Here is a 24,261-nt window from a genome sequence, read left to right as displayed (position 1 = left end):
GGAGTGCTTATTTTTATTCTCATGCATCCATCCGCATGTTTCTTTGCAGCAAATGAGCACCCTTATGTGGGCGGGCGAATGCCTGCAGCCTTAGAGCCCCACTATGTGCTGCATCACTTCCCTGACATCGACTGCTCAATGCTGAGGCTGCTGAGGGAGAACACTGAAACAACCGAGAGTGTGTGCATGGCGACACTGGAGGATGTTGTCAACCAAGCCGTCGTTGCAGAAGATGTGGCAGTCTTTGAAAAACTTCTTCAACTGCCAAAGGAGGCTTTTCATGCACTTGAAGTAGAAGGCGGCTACCCAATAATGACCATAAAAAAAGGGAGCTGGAGGAACGTATGAGCAAGGACTGTGCAGACTTCTATACAAAGAATGTGAAGTGGAATGTGAAGTGTACAAACACACACTGGATGTGCGCGATTACCAAAGGGCAGGCCACTAATCTCAAGTGCGCATTACTTCCAATTCTTTTTATGCATGCACACTTCAATGAATGCCACTTCTAACACTAACATTTCTAACAGATGGCATCAACAAGCGAAAAACAAGAATATCGTGCTCTGTCGCACACACTATCCTGAGAAGCAAAAAGTCACCCAAGGAGCTGCTCAAAGCCCTGCTTAGTGCTCGAGGGTTTTCCTCGGCAGCTACATCTTATGGTATGCAGGTTCAGGGCCACAATCTGTCTGGCAATGCTTATAAAAATATTTTTCAGGGATTAAGATGGAGCCAGTAGCCCGCACAGACTTCCAAGCCAAAGTGTGTACTGATGTCAAGGAGGTAAAAAGTACATCATCTCTTTTGTACAAATATTTGAAAGACACCTACAGTTGCCCTGCCTATCTGGCTGTCAAGAACCTTAACAGCGAGACATTCAGACAGACCTGGAAGAGCTATACATTTTACTTCCTTGCTTCATATACACAAAGGAAAAGCACGAGTACACCGAAGCAACTATACTTGCTAAACCAATTCACCACAGAGCAGTACTGTTTACATTGTTAGCTACAGGAGTAAACACAGAATCACATGAAAAGAGGAAAATGTGAAGCATTTCCAGGACGAAGCAGGACAGCTCATGTTTTCAGATATGCATCGAAATCTGCAAACTGAGTTCACGCTTAGTACAATGCATCACATCATTCTTCTGGCTTACAGTGCTTACGATTTGTGTTCAGTGCTCAGTAGTGCAAAACAGCCTAAAAATGTTTAAAAGACATGGTATTTGATTTGGCTGTTGCAAAAAAAACAGCATGTGTTCCCTCATTAAGTCATTTTTTGGTTTTCCTTGCTTAAAAGCAGGTAAAAAACAATGCATGTCATACCTATGAAAGCTGCACTTATGTGAAAGCACCTTTAATGAAAAAATGGTAAAAACTGTTGCAAGCACCTTTGCAGTATGTATGTATTCGTATTACTTTTCCAGACTGGACTTGTGGTTCACCCACTGCAGCCCTGGCTTTGTGGAAGCCCGGATGGCCTTTTTCGCAGAGGAGATGTTTGCCTCCACGAAATCAAATGTCCATTTTCAAGAAGAAACAACATTCTGATTGATGTGCAAAAAGAAATATCATTCGTACCATATGTAAAGTATGTAAATGGGAAGCTGACCTTGCTTCCTAGCCACAGATATTATACGCAAGTCCAGCTGCTCATGTATGTGTGCAACTTAGCAGAATGCTTTTTTTTTGTTTATTCCTCTGCGCAAAGTATTGTTGCTCCTGTTGAAAGGAACAACCTCTTTTTAGTTGGGCTGTGCGGGCTTTGGAAGACTTTTACTTCACATTCCTGTTGCCTGCCCTGGCCAAGCAAAGTGTAACATGCTAAGCTAGTTTGAATAGTATATGTGCAAGCAGTGCAACAGTGTTCCTAATTTTTTATAAAGTCACCAGATAGCAGCCAAAAAGTCTTGACTGTTACTGAAATGTTGCAAGTGACGAGGATAAATTGATCTCATTTTTGCTTTCTAGGCTTTATTTTTTTATTCCTAAAAGTCCTAATATTTTAACTGCTGCTTTAAATTATCACCTGCGGTCAGGAGTCAACTATCGGAAATCTTATCTGGGGTTTTACATGCCAAAACCAGTTCTGGTTATGAGGCACACCGTAGTAGAAGGCTCCGGAATAATTTTGACCACCTGGGGTTCTTTAGCGTGCACTACTACATTGCAAGCCCACTGCATTTTTGCATTTCACCTCCATCGAAATGCGACCGCTGCGAACTATCGGGAAGTGAAATATACATATAATATATATTTATTAATAATGATATGGCTATGCAAATAATGGTATCAGATTTCAAGATTTTGCCATGTCTAGAAAAGCAGTTTTGTCACCTGGAGGACTGAATAAGCTCTTCAGTATGCTTTAAAAGTAGTGACAAATAGCAGACGCATATCCCTTTTGGAATCAAATTGGGTGAGGAACTTGACCAAAGTTCCGTAGGTTTTCTAGGACAGTTGACTGACTATTTGCGTATAGGTTTATGACAAGCTATGAAATGTGCTTCCAGTGACTGCTTCCATCAGTGGAGTGTGAGCTTGGTGAAAATCTTGCAATTTAGCTGCGTCTGCAGTTGGACATATTACGTAATTGCCACAGGAGTCTCTACAATTTTTTATTGAAGTTACTAAAATCTCACTAAATTTAGCAAAAATGCTGAGTTACCAACACTGTAGTGCAATGAATCTCTAAGCAGGGGCGGATCCAGGTTTTTTCTGAGGGGGGGGGGGGTCAGCTTCTGTCAATGATGATGATGATGATGATGATAGTAGCCTTTCTGATTTACCGAAATGCACCGTTTCTGCTCACGATAAACCCGCGTTTTATACGGCTAGAGCAACACCTCTAGCCCGCCGTGGTGGCTCAGTCAATTCAGGTGTTGCGCTGCTGAGCACGAGATCGCGGGATCGAATCCCGGCCGCGGCGGCCGCATTTCGATGGAGGCGAAATGCAAAAACGCCCGTGTGCTTGCGTTATAGTGCACGTTAAAGAACACCAGGTTGTCAAACTTATTCCGGAGCCTTCCACTACGGCGTGCCTCATAATCAGAACTGGTTTTGGCACGTAAAACCCCAGTAAGAGGAAGAAGCCCTTTATCGAAGCCAGGTATCGGTTTCTCCGAGCTTATAGGAAAAGGACGTTACCCAATACGGCCATGTGCTTGGCGGCTGTGCCTGATAATACAGGGTGTTCAAAACTAAGATTTATGGTTTTCTTAAAATTAGGCAATTAGGCACCCAGCAGGTGGGCACAAAGTGAGATGATAATTATCGCTGTGATCAGCCGAATTAACTAAAGTTTAACAATTATTTTTTTTTCCGACTGCAGTAAGTGGGTATGTTTGTATTGAAAACTTAGAGACTGTCGTGTTTCTACACAGTATTGGTCGGAATAATTATTCTAGCGTGTTCGTGCGCCGATATATCCGACTCCAAATTTCAATTGTCTTACTGCGCAGAGTTATCGACTCGACGCGCGAGCGGTTTATCCTTTGTGTTGCTGTGGAAGGGAGGCATTTTTAAGATTTTTTAGGGCATTCACATCTTGATGGGTGAAGTGTTATCACGAGATTTGTGCATGACAACACCAAACTTAAAGCGGCAGTATGTATGAAATATTCGTTAGCATAGCTAAAAATGTTTCTGCAGTTGATGGTGTAGTTTTCAATAAAACTTACAATACTTGGAAATCAGCAGTCACTTTATTTGCGTAGCCCAGGCAATGACCATGCCTGGTCGTCTAGTCACCATTACGCACGCGCATTGCCCTCCGGCTTCTCCGCTCGCGCCATTATCTCGGCATGGCAGCTGCCGCCAGCTTTACAGGCTGCGCGGTCGCGTGTTACGACAGCGGTTACGGGTTCTTCGATTTTTTTTTATTTCGCCAGCCGTGATACGAATGGGTACAGTTATTATCTTTGTCAATGCCTCCGCCGCGTTGTCAGACTAAACGCCGCACTCAACAGCCGCGTCACATCATGGAAGAGCTTTGCGCCAATCCTCACTCTCTTGCATGCGCAATCATGCGAACGACAATTAAAATTTGGAGTTGGATATCTCGAAGCATATGATGATATTTGGTGTTTTTTGGCGCAAGGGCCAAATGTGGCCAAAGAGCGGCAAGACAATGAATGGTATGTTTGCCATGATCAGTGGGTTCCGATGGTAGGATGCTATGTGGCTGTAAAGGGGCCTAAGAGCAAATCGCGGTATATAAGCGTAAAACATATATCGAATAGAATTATGGCAGTGACGTGTGGAGTGATCTGTGGGTCGTGAATGTATGAGAAGTGGTAATGGTGCTAAAATTAAGGATATAAAAGCAGCACAACGCCTACCGAAGGCCTTTCTGAACAAAGACCACGAGGCACGTGCTTTCTTTAATAAAATACCGCAGCAGTGGCCTCTGCAGAGACGCCGTGCTACACGTCACCTGGATAGATAACACGGAAATTATGTATGTCTTTTAAAAACGCGAGAAGTGATTCATATTTAAAAAGAGGTTCATTGCCCAAAAACATAGAAGGATGTAATGGGAGATATTGCCGTGATGGTAACGGAAAATGTTTTTTTCCTCCGAGGCTCCAGTTCAGGGCACTGTAAGAGGACATGAAGTACACTGAGTGGCTCGCCACATTCATCACAGACAGGCGGATCGCCACCGGGCAATAAGTAAGCATGTGTACTGTATGTGTGTCCTATCCTGAGTCTGAAAAGTGTAACTTGTGTGCGGCGTGTCTTCGATTCTGGTGGCCAATGAGCGAGATGAGGCTTGATAGTGTGTAATTTGTTGCCCGTTTCTCTGTCCCACAGACGTTCCCAGTCGGTCCTGACCTTTTTCTTAATAAAGGGCTTTAGGTCCATTACAGGGACGGCTATGGGTGAAGTGGCAGCGTCTGTATGAACTGATGTGGCTAGCTTGTCGGCCAACACATTCCCTTCGATCTCGCGGTGCCCTGGCACCCAGCAGAGCACAATTTGCTGCTTGGATACATACGCGGTGCAAATGGTGGAATAAAGAGTTATGATTACGGGGTTTCTGTGCCTACTTGGAGTGTTTAAACATTTCAACACGCTCAAAGAGTCAGTGTAAATGACTGCCTTGCGTATGTCTAGCTGTTTGATGTGTTTAACCGCCGCCAGGATGGCGTAGGCCTCCGCTGTAAGGATGCTTGTGTTTGGGTGTAGAACTCCCGCAGCAGAAAATGATGGACCGACCGCCGCGTAAGACACGCCAGCGTGTGACTTTCAAGCGTCAGTAAAATATTCCGGGCAAGAGTATTTGTGCTGCAATTCGAGGAAATGCATACGGATATGTAGGACAGGCGCATGCTTTGTAACCTCCATGAAGGACAGATCACACTGAATCAGCTGCCACTGCCATGGTGGCAGCTGTACAGGAGGGGGCATGACATCGTGCTCGTGGAGTGACACATCCATTTCTTCGGCAAGACCTCTTACTCGCAGTGCGTAGGGCTTTCTAACGGAAGGGCGGTTCTGAAAGGTTTGGACACTGGACAGATCATGTATGGTTGTGTAGGTAGGGTGCGAATTGTTTGAGTTCACTTTTAGGAAATATACGAAGGATAAATACGTTCTCTGCAGATGGAGCGACCATTCATTTGATTCAGCGTAGAGGCTTTCTACGGGGCTTGTTCTGAAAGCACCCGTAGAAAGGCGGATGCCCAGATGGTGGACAGGGTCTAACATCTTCAAGGCGCTCGGCGTCGCGGAGTGATATATAATGGAACCATAGTCTATACGGGATCGAATGAGGCTCTTATAAAGATTCAATAGACATCTTGTGTCACTACCCCACGTAGTGCGAGACAACACTTTCAAGATGCTCATTGTCTTCAGGCACTTGTTTCTTAAATACTTTAGATGTGCGATAAACGTTAACTTCGCATCTAGAATTACGCCTAGGAATTTGTGTTCAGTTTTTACAGGTAGACCCTCACCCTGTAGCTCGATGTTGGGTTGAGGGTGCAGACCTCTCTTTCTCGAGAAGAGGACGCATGTGGACTTTTGTGGGTTAAGCCGAAACCCATTCTCGTCTGCCCACTTAGACAGTTTGTTCAGACCAAGCTGAACCTGCCGCTCACAAATTGCGAGGTTACATGACGTGAACCCTATCTGTACATCGTCAACATATACTGCATAAAATATGTTGCGTGGGATGTACAGACGCAGAGAGTTCATTTTTACGATAAAGAGGGTGCAACTAAGCACACCACCCTGTGGTACTCCAGTTTCCTGCACATATGGTTTTGATAAGGCGCTACCCACACGAACACGGAATCTGCGGTTGGACAAATAACTTTCAATGATATTCACTGAGCATAATGCCACGTATTCCAAAGTGTGCGAGGTCTCTTAGTATTCCGAATCGCCAGGTGGTGTCGTATGCTTTTTCCATATCAAGGAAAACAGACAGGAAGAATTGCTTGTGGACAAAAGCCTCACGAATCTGAGCCTCTAGGCGTATCAGATGATCAGTGGTGGATCGGCCGTCGCGAAATCCACACTGGTATGGGTCAAGCAGCTTGTTTGATTCTAGGAAATGTATCAGACGGCGGTTTATCATCTTCTCGAAGACTTTGCAGATGCAGCTTGTTAGAGCTATGGGCCGATAACTCGATACGGACGATGGATCCTTGCCCTGCTTCAGGATAGGAATCACTATGGCCTCTTTCCAGGCAGAGGGGATCTTACCGGAGGTCCATATACAGTTATACAGACAGAGAAGGGTTTTCTTCGTTTCGGAGGGCAGGTTCTTCAACATTTCATATAGTATGCGTTCAGAGCCTGGGGCAGATTGGTTGCAGCAGGCGAGTGATGCATGCAGTTCTGCTAGAGAGAAAGGTAAGTTGTATGGCTCGTTCCCGGTGCTCTTTCGGTCTAGTTTTTGTTTTTCTATTGCTGATTTGTATGTTGTAAATGCTGTAGAATAGTGCGATGAAATGGACACATGTTCAAAATGTGCACCCAGAAGTTCGCTTGGTCCTCCAGGCTGTCTCCCTGCGTGTCTACCAGGGGAGGCGGATGTGTTTGTCGTCCTCTTACTCTAGCTATTGACCCGGTTACAAACCTTGGCCTCATCAGTGTATGAGTTGATGTTTGATAAGAATGTTTGCCAGCTGTCTCTCCTGGCTTGTCTGCGCGTTCTCCTACCTTGGGACTTGATTTTCTTAAAATTGAAAAGGTTTTCAGCAGGAGAATCGCGAAGCTGCCTCCATGCTTTGTTCTGCTGCCTACGCGCGTTCCGGCATTGTTCATTCCACCATGGAACACGGCGTTTGCTAGAAAGTCCAGTTGTTTGGGGGATACACTTAGAAGCTGCATCAATTATCAAGTTAGAAAAATACTCGACGGAACCATCAATTTCGAGCGAAGACATGTCAGCCCACGAGATCGTACTGGTAAGTGTTTGGTATTTCTCCCAGTCCGCTGCATCGACCTTCCACCGGGGAGCATGTGGTGGAGATTCGTGTTGTCTTGTTGCTCTCAGCAGTATTGGGAAATGGTCGCTCCCGTAAGGGTTTTTTATAGCTTCCCATTCAAGTTCGGGTAATATGGATGGAGAAGCTATGCTGAGATCTATAGAAGAAAAAGTTTTGTTTGCAAGACAATAATATGTAGGTTCTTTTTTGTTTAGCGGACATGCACCGGATGAGAAAAGAAAGCCTTCAATTAGACGGCCTCGAGCATCGATGCGAGAGTCGCCCCACAGTCCGCTGTGTGCATTGAGATCCCCAAGAACAAGATAAGGTTCTGGCAATTCGTCTATTAGGGACTGGAATTCATGTTTGTGTAAGTGGTAATGTGGGGGTATGTAAAGCGAGCAAATGGTGACGAGTTTGTTTAAGAGAACAAGTCGAACTGCCACTGCTTCGAGGGGCGTTTGCAGCGGTAAACGTTGACACGCTATGCTTTTCTGTATTATCATGGCAACACCGCCTGAAGATGCAAGAGCATCATCGCGGTCTTTACGAAACGTAACATACTGTCGAAGAAAGTTTGCATGTTCCGATTTTAAGTGAGTTTCCTGTACACACAGCACTTTTGGGTTGTGTTCGTGGAGAATTTCTTGCACATCATCGAGGTTCCTAAGAATGCCTCGGACGTTCCACTGTATGATTTGTATATCCATACTGAAAGTAAAATTGGTGCTGTGTGTACAAAAAAGGAAGTGTTGCCTTAGATTACAGAACCTTTTCCAGGCCCTGTAACGCGGGATTTGTCCTTGCTGAAGCGGTCGAGGGAGCCTCGCCGCTCCTTAAGCGCTTGATGCGCCGTCGGGATGGGTGTAGTGTCCATTGCCTCATGTGAGGCGCTGGACACACGCTCTTGCGAGCGAGAAATTTCGCGAGAAAGTCTCGCCGCGAAGGACGAGACCTTTGTGCCCACCAGCCCGGAGGTCGATGGGGCTGCCTTTGGGCCTGAGCTGCGCCGGCTGTTGCCAGCGGCAGCAGGGGCCGGAGAGGCTGAGGCAGCCTTGACTGCACCCACCGTGGGCGCTGCTGGCGGTCCTGCCGGTTCGTTACGCGAAGCGCAGGATGCCGTCGTGAACTGTTGTGGTGCCGGTAACCCTAGGGTAACCGGGCTTGTTTGCTGGTTGGGTGGGGTAGGCTTAGCTCCTTCCACCCCGGGGGCAGGGGCCACAAGCGACAGCTCGCTGTGTGCGGGCTGGGCAGGTGGCAGTGGCCGCTGCGACGCTGCCCCCCCCCCCCCCCCGACGAGCCGCATCAGCATAAGACGTGTTGTGGAAAAGTGAGCACCTCTTACGGGCTTCCTTGAAAGAAATATTTTCTTTTACTTTTAGGGTGATTATGTCCCTTTCTTTTTTCCAGTTTGGACAAGAACGTGAGTAGGATGCGTGGTCCCCACTGCAGTTCACACAGTGAGGAGTGCCAGTACAGTTGTCGGAGGAGTGGCCCTGCACTCCGCACCTTGCACAAGTTATTTGACCACGACAGTTCTGTGAGCCATGGCCAAATCTTTGACATTGGAAGCACCGTCTAGGGTTAGGGACATATGGTCGAACAGTTAACCTAATGTATCCTGTTTCGATGGTTTCAGGCAGAACGCTAGATCCAAATGTGAGGACAAGATGTTTGGTGGGGATTTCTTTGTTGTCCCGTCTGATGATGATACGTTTTACATTGGTGACATTTTCATCTTTCCACCCTTCCAGGAGTTCTGCTTCTGATAATTCTAGGAGGTCTGCTTCTGATACGACTCCACGTGAGCTATTCATTGATCGGTGTGGTGATACAGAAATTGGTATGTTGCCGAAAGTCACAAGGTTGCCGAGTTTCTCGTACTGTTGTTTCTGAGGGACCTCAAGAAGAAGGTCTCCGCTAGACATTTTGATGACCTTGTAACCTGAGCCTAAAGCTTCCGTGAAAGATTTCGCAACTATGAATGGAGAAATGGATCTGGCCGGTTTTGAAGCATTTTCACTGTGTACAACATGGTATTTTGGATAGTTATCTTTTGGTCGGTTGAAAGATAGGCAAAGTTCATCGGTGCGTCCCCGCTTTAGAGGCTGACGATCAAGTAGGCGGGGAAATGCTGGTGTTCCCATAACTGTTTGATTTATTTCGGCGGCAATGGCGGCCACCCACCACGGAGCCCAACTAGGGGACGCTGCAGTGCTTAACGCGTAAGGCTGCAGGCGCCAACCGTACATTGCCACTATAACCTAATATATTGTACCCAAGGGAGGGCACATACACAAGGTTAACCCAAGCCGCCTATGAAAATTAGGAAGTGACAGAAGAGAAGAGATGATAAGATAGTTAAAGAAAGGAGACAGGAAAGCAAAAGGTTGGACAGGGGGATAGGAAAAGGCGACCACCGGTTTCCCCCGGGTGGGTCAGTCCGGGGGTGCCGTCTACGTGAAGCCGAGGCCAAAGGGGTGTGTTGCCTCTGCTGAGGGGCCGTAAAGGTCCAAAAACTCAGCGTCGGCTCAACCCCCAGGATCCCCTTTTCCCCGGACACGGCTAAGCCGCGCACGGCTACACACGTAAGGGTCCAACCCTCGTGTGCTCGGGTACGTGGTGGCGCAACTCACCAAATGCCTGCTTGCGCAGACGCCCCTGCGGGGTATCTCGGAGCATAGACATGCTAGAAGAATTCTTCAAAGTGAAACTGTGTAGAAACACGACTGACTCTAACTTTTGAATACAAACATACAAACTTACTGCCGTCAATGAATAGTTACCCTATTGCAAAACCAAGTATCCATTGCCCAGTGCCATGCCTGATTATGGGCCCAGTGTCGCGCTGGATACTGGGACGCTGGCAAGGCCCGGCATACTGGGAGGCGCTGGGCGCGGGGTACTAGTGCGAAATGCAGCTCTAGAGCGAGAAATACGTGGTGCCTGGCTACCTTATATATTTTTTTTCGAATATGAAAGAAACAGCGAACGTTGTAAAGCAATAAAAAAAGAATAAAAAGTAAAAAAAACCGCCAGGATTCGAACCTCCACCCTACAGATCCCAATATCTTACCACTTCGCCACGCCGATCTATAATTACCGGTTCATATTTTGCCATGTGAACACGCAGACACAGTTGTAGCTTTGCACAGACGTCTCGCACAGACATGGTGGATGCGATATCGCCTTCAACTAAAACTTACGCCTCTATCAGAACGAAAAAGTTGTTGTCCGTATTGCATAGTATGCCTGGAAGTGCTGCACCACTGATTTGCTTTTGCGATGGGTATATTAACAACGAAAAGAGCCTTAAATGAACCGCCGACCCGGAATGTTGTACGGGCCGTTACTGCCGATTATGACAGCCGTTTCTTATTTTTCGCGCAAAGGTAATGCAACATTTCCATAGCTCGACAATGCTTTTCAATCGACACGTATGTTTAGGCACATATCTCCGTAAGGGAAGCCGTCGGTTAATGCGGCTGACAGCATTCGGCGACAGTACATATAGGTATGTTTATAACGTCATATCGGCGCTCATCGCTTCTTATGCTGACACTGTACACACGAAAGAATGGTCTGGTTAAAAACACCGATGGGAAAGGTGAACTACAGAGTGATTTATCCTCGTTAGACTTGTTGATTCCTCAGCCCAGACGGGCCGATAGAGTGTAGACGAACTCGGCGGGTACGTACGGTAGGCTTAACCTTCGGTTGAAACGAACGATCTCGGTGTGGGTACCGGGCGGATGCGAAAATGTTTGTACTTGAGCTTCAGAACCTTTTAACTATTATTTTTATTACAGCAGGGAAGTGGAAGCGCACGAATCACCGCAGCTTTGTTGTCGGTGCGATAATATCAATCAGCGGCAGGCTTTCTGAGGTCCGTTCGAACGCATCTGAGCGGCTGCTCGGTTTTGTGTCGACTGTACAACACTGCGACAACTCGCAGTCATCGATTGCGTACAAACTACTAGAAAACGAGGCTTTATCTGCGTTTGCGTGAATTCGTTCACGAATACAGCTATCCTCACAGTCAAAAGGGAAATGTACAAAGCGAAAGTGATCTGAAGTGTCGCAGATGCATGGGCTAGCATCACGCACCTTTATTCCAAGCTGCAACACCGCCGACACGAAATAGACATTTATGATACCAACTTATAGCGCTAATTTAGGACAGGAGCCTGTTTTTTGGACAGGAGATGCCCATAAGTTGTATCAAGCATTTAATATTCAACAGCGCCTATACTCTGGCAGTGCGGCACAAACGAAACCAGCGCAGTCTCCAGTACGAGCCAGCGAACTCCAGCGCGTGTACAGCGCGCACCAGTGCGCCCCAGCGTAATAGCATTGAAACCAGCGTCTCGTCCAGTGTGACCCAGCACTTCTCCAGCGATCTCACCAGGGTCGCAGTGACTCCCAGTGACTCCCAGTGTGCGCCAGCGTCCCCAGTGCCACCCAGTGTCAAAAACGCGCTGGTTTCACACTGGAAGGCACTGGAAGACGCTGGTTTTTGCAATAGGGATAATTATTCAATTTTAGGTAATTCGGCTGCTGACAGCGATAATTATCATCTCACTTTGTGTCCTCCTAGCCACATAACTTATTTGCGCAGGTGCTCTTTACGTGCCTCCCAGTGCCTAATTTTAAGAAAACCATAAAGCTTAATTTTGAACACCCGGTATGTCTAGCCTGTATTGTTTCTTAAAATAAAATTTGGAATGATCTGTCGCAGGTTTGTATGCATGCGTAAGCACGGGTCCGTCTTTGGAGTTATCTTGGGCCACCTTGTTTTCCTTAAGGAGATTACTTGTGTTCGGCTCAGACACCTTCGTTTGCTTTGGAGCTCCAACGCGGCAACCACTACGCTGGTTGTTTACGATATGCGAATCACCGCGTATGAAGACTCACGACGCCACCTACAAGAAGAACGATGTGGTGTAGTAGCTGAGAGCGCGAGCCAGCGTCTTGATGTTTTGTTTCCCACGCGACGCCATCCTATTACACAAGGCGCGCATCTGCTCCCCCCGTTTCTCTGACCACGCGACGCCATCCTTGGCCTGCGCGCTGGCGTTGGCCGCTGACGTCATGCTCCCCCACTTCGCAGCCGCTGCTCGAGACTTCGCCCCGCTCCGCGATAACGGCCACTCAGATAAACGGATCCGGCGGCTTTGAGTCTCCTATGCTTAATGTACGACAATAAAACTGCGAAGTTACTATGAAAAACTTGTAGCGTACGAACGGTACTGTGCTAGTACTGGACATTGTCAACGTGTAACTGTGATCACACAACCCGCCGAGGTGGCCCAGTCAGCTAAGGCGTTGTGCTGCTGAGCACGAAATCGCGGGATCGAATCCCGGCCGTGGCGGCCGCATTTCGATGGAGGCGAAATGCAAAAACGCCCGTGTGCTTGCGTTGTAGTGCACGTTAAAGAACCCCAGGTGGCCAAAATTAATCCGGAGCCCTCCGCTACGGCGTGCCTCATAATCAGAAGTTGTTTTGGCACGTAAAACCACAGAAAGAAGAACTGGGATCACACTGAGTGCTACAGTTAAAAAACAGTTGCCTATGCGTAGTTCTTAGTTTAGCTGTTAGTTGTTATTATTTATATATGAACACTTCAGCGAGAGATCTCTTTCATTAAGCAGGTTGGTCGCGGAACCGATGACAGCCAATGAGGCAACCGATAACACCTCAATGGGGAACAGAGTTGATCAGGCGCGAAGGCGCTCGCGCGGACATCTGCGTGCTTGGCAAAAGGGACGTCCCCTCGTTCATTCGACGCCACCGATGGGACGAGTAAGGCACGGCCGGCGCCAGGAGGTCCAAGGTGTTCATGAGAAAAAATAACTACGGCAACTTCGCCACACCACACCCCTACGGAATACAACTAAGCTTGTGAGCGAGCTAGCTTTACTTCTACATGGCTGATACCACTGGTACTCGCGAAAAATAATTTTGAAGAATGCTGGTGGCCATATTTTTTTGCGACAGGGCCATCCCCCATGTCAGCGAGGGGGCGATTCAGAAATCTGAGGGGGGGGGGGGTCAGGACATCCGGACATCCCCCCTGGATCCGCGCCTGTCTCTAAGTGCAATGAGGGTAGTGCAAAAATTATTTATTTCGGTATATAAATATTTTACAGTCATTTTTTTCGTTGAGATCAGAATCTTTTTGATTGCTTACCTAGTCATTTTTGCATTCACATCAGAGTATTTTTCACTACTTCAATAAAAAAGACAACCAAGAAAACCTACTCTCTGGGACTGTTTTACTTGGCAGAGAACACAACTTGGTAGTTGTACATTGTACACAGTCGTCCACTGTTACAATGAACACCCAGTTAGTATTCAAGCAAGTATAACTTGCACGTTTTTCACACCATGTGGTGCCTCTGGTAGACCTGTGAGGATGAGTTCAGTTTTCTGAACTTGAACTGTGATGTGGGCTTGAATGAGCACCTATGTGGTCACCTAAGTGGACGAATGTTACACAATCGGCTGAAAGCACTAACTACCACAAAAAGTGTTTTCCGTCTATGCACACCTATCATCTCCATGAAATGCATTTGAACACAACAATCACTTGGATACAAGTTGCACAAGGCATGACGGACAATAGCCTCATAAAGCAAAAGCGTGCAAATAACTAGAGCGCTCGATTAATTTTGTGATGCTAAGGTGGTGACATGGGCAATTAGGTTTAAATGCACATTGATCAGTAACACAACAAAGTGCCAAAGAGCAGGAAACTACATATAAGTCCCTCTGAATGAGTACAACCATATAGTGCCAGCTGAAAAACGTGCACTTCTTTCCTGTGCAGAAAAAAGGATGTATTCTTGTTACAGATCATAGAAAGGAGCAGGCAGGGATGTAATTGCAAACAAGTACACTTAGGCTCTGACGGACCAGATCACTTTAAGCAAAGAAATATTGAAATACTGATTATTAGTGCATGTACTTGCACATCACCCTGCACAAGGAAGGTGTAAATTGAATACAGATCACAGAAGTGTGATTTTGCATAGACCAAATGGGGCACTGCCTAAATGCGACTTCAAAAAGCATAGGCAATCGCCATACTAGAGGCTATGTAGGTCTAACGCAACACAGCACAAAATGGGACTGCAAGCCTTTGAAAAGCAAACAGCTAACACGGATGTCAACAAGAGAAGCTTTTCATCAATGTACTGGCATTGTGTTTCAGTTTGACAGCCAGTTTCCCTAATCACCATGCAGTGCTGGCATGTGCCTTCTTATTGCTTACATTTTGTTATTTTTTGCCCAAGTGACATGTTTTCATGTAAGTGCCTGGATTTTTCACAATGAAGCCAATTCGCATGTGTTATTGCCCAACAAAATGCGCTTGGAATTTAGCCAGCAGAGGTTGTTTTGCATGAATATAGCGTCAGCACTTCGTAGGCATGAGTAAGCAAAAGCGTCTACTCTCATACTTTCCTTTTAGCAAAACATTGTGGCTGAAACGCTTCGCGCTGCATATCAATCTTCTAATGTTGTTCGAGATGAGCACTGCCTAGTTGCTCCTGAATGATAGGGGGCTGTAGGTTTGCCAGAATACAGCAGACATGAAATACATCGCTCATTGCTGGGATCAGCTCTGTAGGTACACGCACATTCAAAATGTTGAACATTTTAATGCGTTGAATAGCCCTCTCAACATGAATACGCACTTGTGCAATTTTGTACGTCTCGTGCACATCACTTTCTGAAAACTGTCCACCACCTTGAAGGAAAGGGGGCATCACTAACACTGCTTGTGTCCCTTCAAGGCCTGCCCTAATTCCAGGAAACCCTTTGTCAGCCATTACAACGTCGCCTGGTTGCACTAGGTTTAGAAAGCCAGAGTCAACAGTAATGAATGCGTCTGAGAACCTCCCTCCATAGGACTTCGAGCGGAAGCACACTGCTCCACATGGTGTAATAGCTACAAGAAACTTGAGAGTGTACCCACCCTTGTAATGTGAATACAACAGGCGCTGTTGCTGTATTATTGTGCAGGGCTGCTCTGTCCGTACTTCAGTGCAATCAATTATCATTGTACAGTCTGGATAGTGCACTTTGAAGCAACCTGGCATTGTGCGCTTGATGACCTGCCTAGGTGGCAAGTAAACCCACTTATGAGTTGCAGCAGCAACTGTTCGAAGCACACTGTTGAAGTGTCGCGACACCGTGTTTCTAGATGTCGAGAACAGCACAGCAAGGGCTGAATAGCTTATGCCTAACTTCAATTTCATGAAGAAGATCAGAAGCCTGTCTCTCATTGAGATGTCACATCTGCGCTCTGCACACTGTGGTAATATGCTGAGAAAAAGAGAGAACACTACATCTGAAACGCCACATAGATCTTTGAGGGCGGTTCCATTGTCTTTAACGGTGTCATAGCCGTTAAAGCACCCCATTCTGTAGTCTGTGCCGCAGTGGCGGGAAACAGTGGAGAGTCTGCACTGCGTTTCATCATCTCTGGAACACTTATGATTGATTTGACTACAAGCCTCGTTCCCCTGTACACAACATAAGAACACAGAAAATGCGCCAGTGCCAGTTGCGTCCACACCATCAGTTTGGCAATCCTAGGGAAAAAAAAGCAGAGGAGGGTTAGGCAAGAGGTTTGTGGTGGGTTACCATGCTTACTCTTCAATTAAGGTTCTGCCCAAAAAAGTATAACCTAATTACAAAATTTATGACTGCAATAAACATTCAAATCCGATCACCTGAAACAAAATAAAAGCATGACGCACAAGCACCGCTGTTAACTAGGAGAAGTTCAGTGAAAAAAAAAACAGCTGTTATCAAGAAAAAGAACACACATTCTAACACTGCCCGCCTGATTCATCACTAATGTAGAAAAACAAAACGCAGAAAAACAATGTAAAAGGAGAAAAACAAGCTACATTATTTGGGTGAGAAGATAATGCACCAACTATCGCACATCAAAAAATGCTGTCACACAATTTTACAAAAGCAGAGAAAAACGCTAATGCTATGAAAACATGACATTTTTTAAACACAATAAGCTCATATCAGTCAGTGATCATGAGAGTCTATGTTCTCTAACACTCAACTGATACTTTACAACCAGAAATGGATGAATAAACTCCGTTTCTCAAAGATGCATGCTCATGTTGTAAACCTCGGTTTAGTCTGCATGCTGGGGCTGCAAAGAAGATTGATGCTGTTCGCGACACCTGTTCGCAATTGTACAGCCCGCTCGACCTTGACGTGGCACACCCAAACAAAAAGCAAGATGCGCTGAACAAAAATATTTCTATGGAAGCACAAGATATCATCGTACTTCACATTTGAGCAGTGTCTGTTTTTACAATGCAATTGGTTTTTCAGTCTATTTCACTAGAACTATAGACCATTACGAGCTCGAGCAGGGTATGCTCGAGCTTGCAATGTTCCTGCAAAAAAAGACAACTCTAATAGTGCATTGACTGCCCTGTACCTGAGCGACAAAAAGATGACTATCAAGTACCATTACAGTGGCCTTACCTTGTCCTCTTTTGTCTCTTTCACTGCATCAATCGCCATGCAGAGGATATCCAGGTTCGATGGCAGTGGCTCGACGAGCTCGCCCTCCTGAGAAATTGGGTCTTCGTTGAGCAGTGTGCTTTGTGCCCCTTCTTCAGCACTGTCAGCAGTTTCAGAGCATGAGCTTGGTGCCAGTGATACTTTGGTTCTCCTTTCTCTCCACCTGCAAGTGCAAGGAAAAAAATTATGGGGTTTTACCTGCCAAACGGACCACATGATTATGAGGCACGCCATAGTGGGAGACTCCGGATTAATTTCAACCACCTGGGGTTCTTTAACATGCACCTAAATAAAAGTACACGGGTGTTTTCGGCATTTTGCCCCCACCTAAATGCGGCCGCCATGGCCCACAAGCGCAAGGAGTGCCACAAGAATTACAATGCCGCATAAATAGGTTCACTGTGGCTCTGAGTACTTCACATGTACGTCATTTAACTGTGCTCTAGAATTCTTATGGGAATTTGCAATTTTCTTGGGCTGACTCGCTTCAAACTGATTAGGGTGAATAAATTAGCTAAAGTGAGCTACACAAATGAAAAACAAAGCTGTCGATACATACCGTTCGTATCTTGATAGCAGTTTCGTTCCGTCAACGTGCCGCACCTTGTAAACGTCCGGAAAAAGCGTCGGGTTGTAGCCAGGATGACTTTCAATGGTGCTTTTTTCTCCATTGACGAAATGCTTGGAGCATATCCTCGTTGACTCCGTTTGGGACCCAGTCAGAGCCATCTGCTGCGCTGATAAACGAGATTTATTAACTAGGCGATCTTAATTTACATGACGCGAATGTTCGTGTTTCATCATGTACAATGACCGAGGCTCATTAGGCGCCTTTCACAAGATACGATTTCGCTTGCGAATTCCTTTGCTTGCATACGCGCTTTGCTTTTGCAATGATACATCGCAAATGAAAATCACAACAAAATCACAAGCGACCGCGTCTCTCAAGCGCCAGTGGCCGAAACGAGGATCGTCGAATTAGTGCTCGCCAGCACAAAATAGGCTTCCTTGGCATAAAATATTGCTCGTCGCACATGCCAGTGCAATGCTGATCAAGCAGTCGTCAAATCAGCACAGTCGTGACAAATTTCTTTTAAATGTTCAGCAGCTGGCCATGGCCGCTGGCGTTGCACAACGAGCTGTGAAACGCGCATGTGTAGCACGCTTTACAGAACAAAACCTTCTCACAAATATCAAAGAAGCTGACTTACTTTACTCTCCTCACAGCTGCGATCCATTTCTTTCGCCGTTCGATTTCATAAGACTTGCCAGGAAACCTGTACAACTTTATCCCGGGCTGGCCTTCGTGGTTGTGACAGTCCTTTACGCAGCAGTATCGCCGGTTCCACTTGCCTTTTTTTTTCACCTCCGACGCTTGCCGATGAAGCGCATGCCATTGCACCGTCGCAAGACAAAAAATAAGGAGGCTGGTGAACAAAGCAAAACGGCTTCAACCATGGCCGAGACGAAACGTAGCGCGCGGGAAAGAACACTCATCGAGCCGGCCGAGCTGCAGCGCCCACTTCCCAACACTGTTGCGTCGCTGCGGCATATGGCGCCAGAGCAGCCGCAAACTCGACTGTACGGAGCCTATACGTCCACGGCATTGCACGGAATAATGCAAAGAAACGCTAAGGACATATTATGCATGCGCGTACATTACAGCATGTTGTGTTAATCGAGAGACATACACTGAGACTTCGATATAATTTCGACCGTTCAAATACCTTACTTGTTGATCGAGGTTCGAACGTTTTTGCAGCTACGTCTTCGGTACAATTAGGTCCCACGACTTCCGTTATTTAATTAGTGCAACTCAGCTCTCAATTATACCGCTGAAATCGTCTGACAAAGACTATGTCGCCGTCGACGGTGCTCACGAAGGGCTGCGACAGCTCAGAAAAATGCTTCTCTTTCAGAAACACACCCAGCAGTAGCCTAAAAAGCATTGTTCATGACAGCCCCATGCTTACATAACGGTAAATAAAGCAAGGCGTGCAGAAGAAGCTGCCTTCAAGAACAAGGACAGCGGATCGCCTTTTGGACGCCCACAGCCATTCAGTGAAGCTGGTGACGCAGGGGCCTGTTCACCACAACCGGGACGACATCAAGCGCCGCGGTAAGCAGTACGCCCAGTGGCAGCAATCCGAAGGACCGCGTGCATACCATTTCTAAGTGTATGAAAGCAACTACAACATCTGGTCCGCTAGGGTCTTCGACAGAGCAAAGTACAACCAGCTGTCCACACAATCACGGCAACGAAAGGAAAAAAAGTTGAACATAGTCGCCTATATATACACACGAATGACGTTATTCACTGGACTGGGGTGGACAGAGTTCACTGGCTCATTTTTACCGTTTTCCTCACCGATGTTTCGGCCTGTCTCGAAGGCGAGGAGCAAATCACAGAAGCGCTGTGAGTGCACCTTTTCATGGTTAAGTACAGCAGGCGGCAGCCTTAGGGGCAACCCCAATCAATGCACGCAATCAGCGCCTTTTTGAAGCGAATACAGGAAGTCTTTTCAAAATTTACATCGATTGTGAAGGCCTACCCAAGTGAACGACATACGTCGCCGCAAGGAATACGGGTAATCATGCCCAAATGCTTCGCAGCAAAAAGCACGAGTAAACGCTTGATAGCGGTGGTTTTTATATCTTGTCGATATCTAGTAGTAGTTGTAGTTAATATTAGTGTGTCTTTTTCTTGGGGGGGGGGGGGGGGCGCAAGGCATCTTAAGTCATAGTGCGCCAGACACAGAGTATAGTTGCCACATGTTCGTAAAAATATGCCATGGTAAGGTTATATACGGACCCGAAACCGTGCACGTGTTTTAAAGGTATCGTCGTTTATTCAGAGTCGCCCCTAAAGAAAAACAGGCATTCGTCGGACGCTGTTTATGGGCTTTTTGCCAAGAGTAGTGCCTGCGCAGCTAAAATTTATATCACAGCGTTATTCACTGTAAGGAGGCTGAGGCTGTTGCTCGCAGTAATGCTAGCTATGTCTCATTTTCCGTGCAACGATGTTTAATTTAACTCTGGGACATCGATTTTTCTAATATATTCTAAGATGTGTTCGAGCAGTACTTAAAGGGTCATCACAAACACTGTCGATCTAACCCCGGCAATATGAAACGTCGATAAAACCAAACCACGTATAAAATCAAATGAGGCTTTTATACTCACTTGCAGTGCCTTCATCACCGGCGTCATGGCGAGGCTGCGACCATTCGTTAACCTTTTCTGCGCTTCACCGTTCGTGGCGAGGTGATAGGTGCCATATACAGAACCCACGCAGAGACTCGGTCGCAGACACACTAACGGCAGAAGAAAGGAGAAATTAGTGCGCGTATTGAGGAAGTACTCGGTTTTCTGGTAATGAAATATCTAGCTAAAAAGTTAAACCTGTCTTTTCCTGCTATAATGAAGGAAACCCAATATTTTGTTTTGCGATTAGCAGTCTCTCCGAAATTCACGCACTATTCAGTACGTCAGCTTGTATCTAACCTCTTTCACGCCAACTTCGACCACTAGGTATGGTGAGCAAACTGGGCATGTGACACTAGGTATGTAATGCTCCAGAATGGGTATGTTCCACGCAGTACGTGTCCGGATGGACAAGGAGAACACGAGGCACGAAGTGAATTCAGCAACAGAAAACCGACGTCAGCTAAGAAAAAGTCAGCATAAAAAGTAGACAACTGCGGAGAAGTGAACGGACTCGCTACACAGAAGCGAAGATGTCGGTGATAGAAAAATGGCGCGAGGCTCAGGTCAGGCCAAACAGCGCCAAGCTACTACGGTGGCTAGATGGGTAGGTGTGCCGACCGAGCGTAGTTCACCACTTCTCCGCATCATGACGCAGAAGTGGCGCTGCGGACAGTGTAACGGTTCAGCCGCGCGCAACGTCGGCTGCGCTGTGTAGACGAGCAGCGTGTTTGATAGTATCGCTGCCTCTGTCTGCTCTAGCTTTGAAGTACGCGTTACACAATGGCGTTTCAAGCAGAGTAAGCAAAGCCATAATTGGGGAATTTGTGACTGTCGTCTACTCAGAAGACACGATATGCTGAAGTAAATTTTCTAGCTTGGCGATTGGTCACATATATTTATTGGTACAAATGCGGCGCTCCATCCAGATGCATTTTTCCATGCATAAAACAAAACTGCAGTGGTTTTATACGGTATATGGAAACGTGTTTGCGTGATATTTAGTGAGTTCTAATGTTTCAATTTCGAGAAATCCAGCTATTGTGTTTATTGCTGCCTCAGTTGCGGTATTTAAATTGTTACTAGACGAATTGTGTTGGTAAGTGCACATGGTTCACTGTTTGGTTGCAATAAAATAAAGCCATACGTCTTGGGCTAGATTTATGAATATATTTAAAATACAAGAAACGCTCTCATAACTTGACGCACCAACATAAATAGCCCAGCGCCAGCAAGGTCGCAACGTTGGTCCACCACATCATAGCATTATTCACAGCACACGCCTCCGCTTCAGGTGATTCCTTTTCTCCCTGTTGCTTTCACGCGCCATGTTCTTGCCCTTGACAAGAAAGTAAAGGCGTGTAATTGAATAAAATTTCACAACATCGTTTGTGAGCTGTTTCTTGTGCCGCTCACAGCCGATCAAATTCGGAAGATTCAGCTGCAGAAAGAATGTAAAGTTGGCGATACTGTTCCTTCGTAACTCGTTTAAACTGAAGCACAGCTCGAAGGAGTCTTCGAGCGATGCTACCAGTTTTTTTTTTTTTTTTTTTTTTGCTTCAAAAGGGAGCAACAGCCCTGACCTACTCATTCTGTTGAATTCAGTAATGTCCCTGAGCAATCGGAGCACTTGGTTCTTTGCAGGAACTTCCTTGCTACATAGCCTGCTTATAATATAAGCCTAGAGTCACTTTTCTTTTCCCTGTAGCAGCGAAGCGGTGCTCGATGTCGCAGGCGCTGAGCACTTCATGTGCTGCTTGCAAATTTCCAATGTCGAGGAGCTCATAGACGGACGCTTTTCGGCGTACGGCTTGTTCATTAACGTCGCCGATACTGAGCAAGCTACTGAGCAACCCGGGGCGAACATTTCCGCTGTCTTTCTCACAAATTTAGAGCCCAACTTGCAGTTCGGAGCGAAGCAGTAAGTCTCCTTGGTGGTCTTCTTTGGTGGAGCAATGCCGCCGCTAATCTCGCTGGTCATTTTTCCGACCTGGAACATTCCACATCGCTTAGGAACTTGCAAACAGTACGAGAGACGCGGAGCTCACCTTTGAAACTGACACGAACAGACGACATACAACTATTAAAATACGGGCTTTATTTAGTTATTTTTTTGCTCGCCGCCAGCCCGCTGTAGCAGACGACGCGCGCTGCGGAACCGTTCTACTGACCGCAGCGCCAATTTTGCGTCATGACGCGGAGAAGCGGTGAACTACGCTCCAGACGCGCCGGTCGGCACACCTACCCATCTAGCCACCGTAGCCAAGCAGCTAACCACGAGTTTCGATGTAGTAATGAATGACGAAGGGCACGTGCAGCCTGCGGGTGTATCATGGCTGTCATCATCAGCAGCAGCCTATATTTATGTCCACTGCAGGACGAAGGCCTCTCCCTGCGATCTCCAATTACCCCAGTCTTGCGCTAGCTGATTCCAACTTGCGCCTGCAAATTTCCTAACTTCTTCACTATTTTCTGCCGTCCTCGACTGCGTTTCTCGTGGTATCCATTCTGTAATTCTTGGTCCACCGGTTATCCCATGCTACATGGCCTCCCCAGCTTCATTTTTTCCTCTTAATGTTAGAATATCGTCTATCCCCGTTTGTTCTCTGATCCACACTGCTCTCTTCCCGTCTCTTAACGTCAGGCCTAACATTTTTCGTTCCGTCGCTCTTTGGCGCTCCTTAACTTGTTCTTGAGATTCATTGTTAACCTCCAAGTTTCTGCCCCATTTGCGCCAGTAAATTGCAATGATTGCGCACTTTTCGTTTCAACGACACTAATAAGCTCCCAATCAGGAATAGGCAATGACTGCCGTATGCACTCCAACCCAATTTTATTCTCTAAAGTTCCTTCTCATGATCAGGGTCCCCTCTGAGTAATTGACCTAGATAAACGGAGCTCCTTTAAAAAAAATCTAGAGGCTGACTGGCGATCCTGAATTTTTCTTCTCTTTCCAGGCTATTGAACATTATCTTTGTGTTCTGAATATTAATCTTCAACCCCACTCTTACACCTTCTCGGTTAAGGTCCTCAATCATTTGTTGTAATTAGTCCGCATTGTAGCTGAACAGGACAATGCCATCTGCAAACCGAAGATTGCTGAGATATTCGCCCTTGATCCTCACTCCTAAGCCTTCCCAGTCTAAGAGCTTGAATACTACTTATAGCATTGGAGAGATTGTGTCTCCTTGCCTTACCCCTTTCTTGATAGGTAACTTTCTACCTTTCTACGCCACCTCTGAAGCAATCAATAACATCGTTCCATGATTTTTGTCATTCCAAGCATTTTTTTCATTTGGTATATATATATGACAGCCCAGCTTTTCACCTTCCGGACGTTCTTTTTTTCGAGCTGCACCAATGCACATAAGCCACACATTGTTATTGGATAATCTCAAGCTATTTCGAAAAGCAAACATATGTGCCGCATAGGGTTCTTGCGAAGCTTTGTTAAAACACTTCTTAAATAGTGATATCGTCCTAAAAAACGCCCAAGAAAGGTTTCTATCTCCTAGTATGCGCGTAGGGATACAAAAGCAATGTTTACGCGGACTAATTCGCTTTTCAATCGACTGCACGAGGAAAAATAAATGAATACATACGTGCCAAAACTGCTACCAGTATTACGAAGCGTTCCGGGTAAGCGCACATAATAAGCCTTCGATATACGTCTCGCACTTACGCTCCTGCGAGAACGAGAATAAATGTGCGAAAAAAAAAACATCCGGTGAATATTAGCGAACAATCATGAATTCATATTTTATTACGCGGCGAAAGCCTGGGAGTATAAGCCACCGCAAACAGTTCTGGCACAAAGAGAATTAATTCTCACAAACAGCAAAACGAACATAAAAAATAAAATGACAATAAAAAACAGAGATCAGTATAAAATTGCGGTGCAGCTGTTGTGGCTAAATATAAACTCGTCGTTCCCACTCAGAATTATTTCGGACGAAGTTATCTGCGCAAATAACGGCTTGGCAGAGAGGTTCAAGCTATGAGCTGCGCGATTGATGGTAGGAAATATTGAAGGTGTTATATATTG

General features: G+C 46.2%; 2 protein-coding genes across 2 annotated transcripts in view; both read right to left on the bottom strand.

The window, feature by feature from the left end:
* The window catches only part of LOC119452549 (pancreatic lipase-related protein 2-like), a 37,211-nt gene extending 13,306 nt beyond the window's left edge, over nt 1-23,905 (bottom strand). Inside the window, exons 1-2 of the mRNA XM_037714626.2 lie at nt 23,819-23,905; nt 20,196-20,326 (exon numbers count right to left, since the gene is read on the bottom strand). Of these exons, the coding sequence (XP_037570554.2) occupies nt 20,196-20,326; nt 23,819-23,867 (180 nt within the window). The 5' untranslated portion in view covers nt 23,868-23,905. The remainder of the gene's footprint in view (nt 1-20,195; nt 20,327-23,818) is intronic.
* LOC119452548 (uncharacterized) lies at nt 13,568-18,448 on the bottom strand. The gene is made up of 4 exons (XM_049668341.1): nt 18,224-18,448; nt 17,572-17,749; nt 16,974-17,175; nt 13,568-16,048 (listed from the first exon to the last, which is right to left on the bottom strand). Exons 2-4 carry the CDS (start codon nt 17,739-17,741, stop codon nt 14,966-14,968), a joined length of 1,455 nt encoding a protein of 484 aa, XP_049524298.1. The 5' UTR covers nt 17,742-17,749; nt 18,224-18,448; the 3' UTR covers nt 13,568-14,965.
* Nucleotides 23,906-24,261: the final 356 nt, after the last annotated feature.

Source organism: Dermacentor silvarum, chromosome 5 (assembly GCF_013339745.2).
Source record: "Dermacentor silvarum isolate Dsil-2018 chromosome 5, BIME_Dsil_1.4, whole genome shotgun sequence".
NCBI lineage: Eukaryota > Metazoa > Arthropoda > Arachnida > Ixodida > Ixodidae > Dermacentor > Dermacentor silvarum.
The sequence above is the reverse complement of the archived record's forward strand: the minus strand, read 5'-3'. Positions and strand labels throughout refer to the sequence as shown.

Coding starts and splice junctions, on each gene's coding strand:
- LOC119452548 (XM_049668341.1), bottom strand. CDS start 17,741: ATGGCTCTGACTGGGTCCCAAACGGAGTCAACGAGGATATGCTCCAAG. Junction 17,176..17,571: donor CTGCTATCAAGATACGAACG/GTATGTATCGAC, acceptor TTGCACTTGCAG/GTGGAGAGAAAGGAGAACCA. Junction 16,049..16,973: donor AAGAGACAAAAGAGGACAAG/GTAAGGCCACTG, acceptor TTTTTTCCCTAG/GATTGCCAAACTGATGGTGT.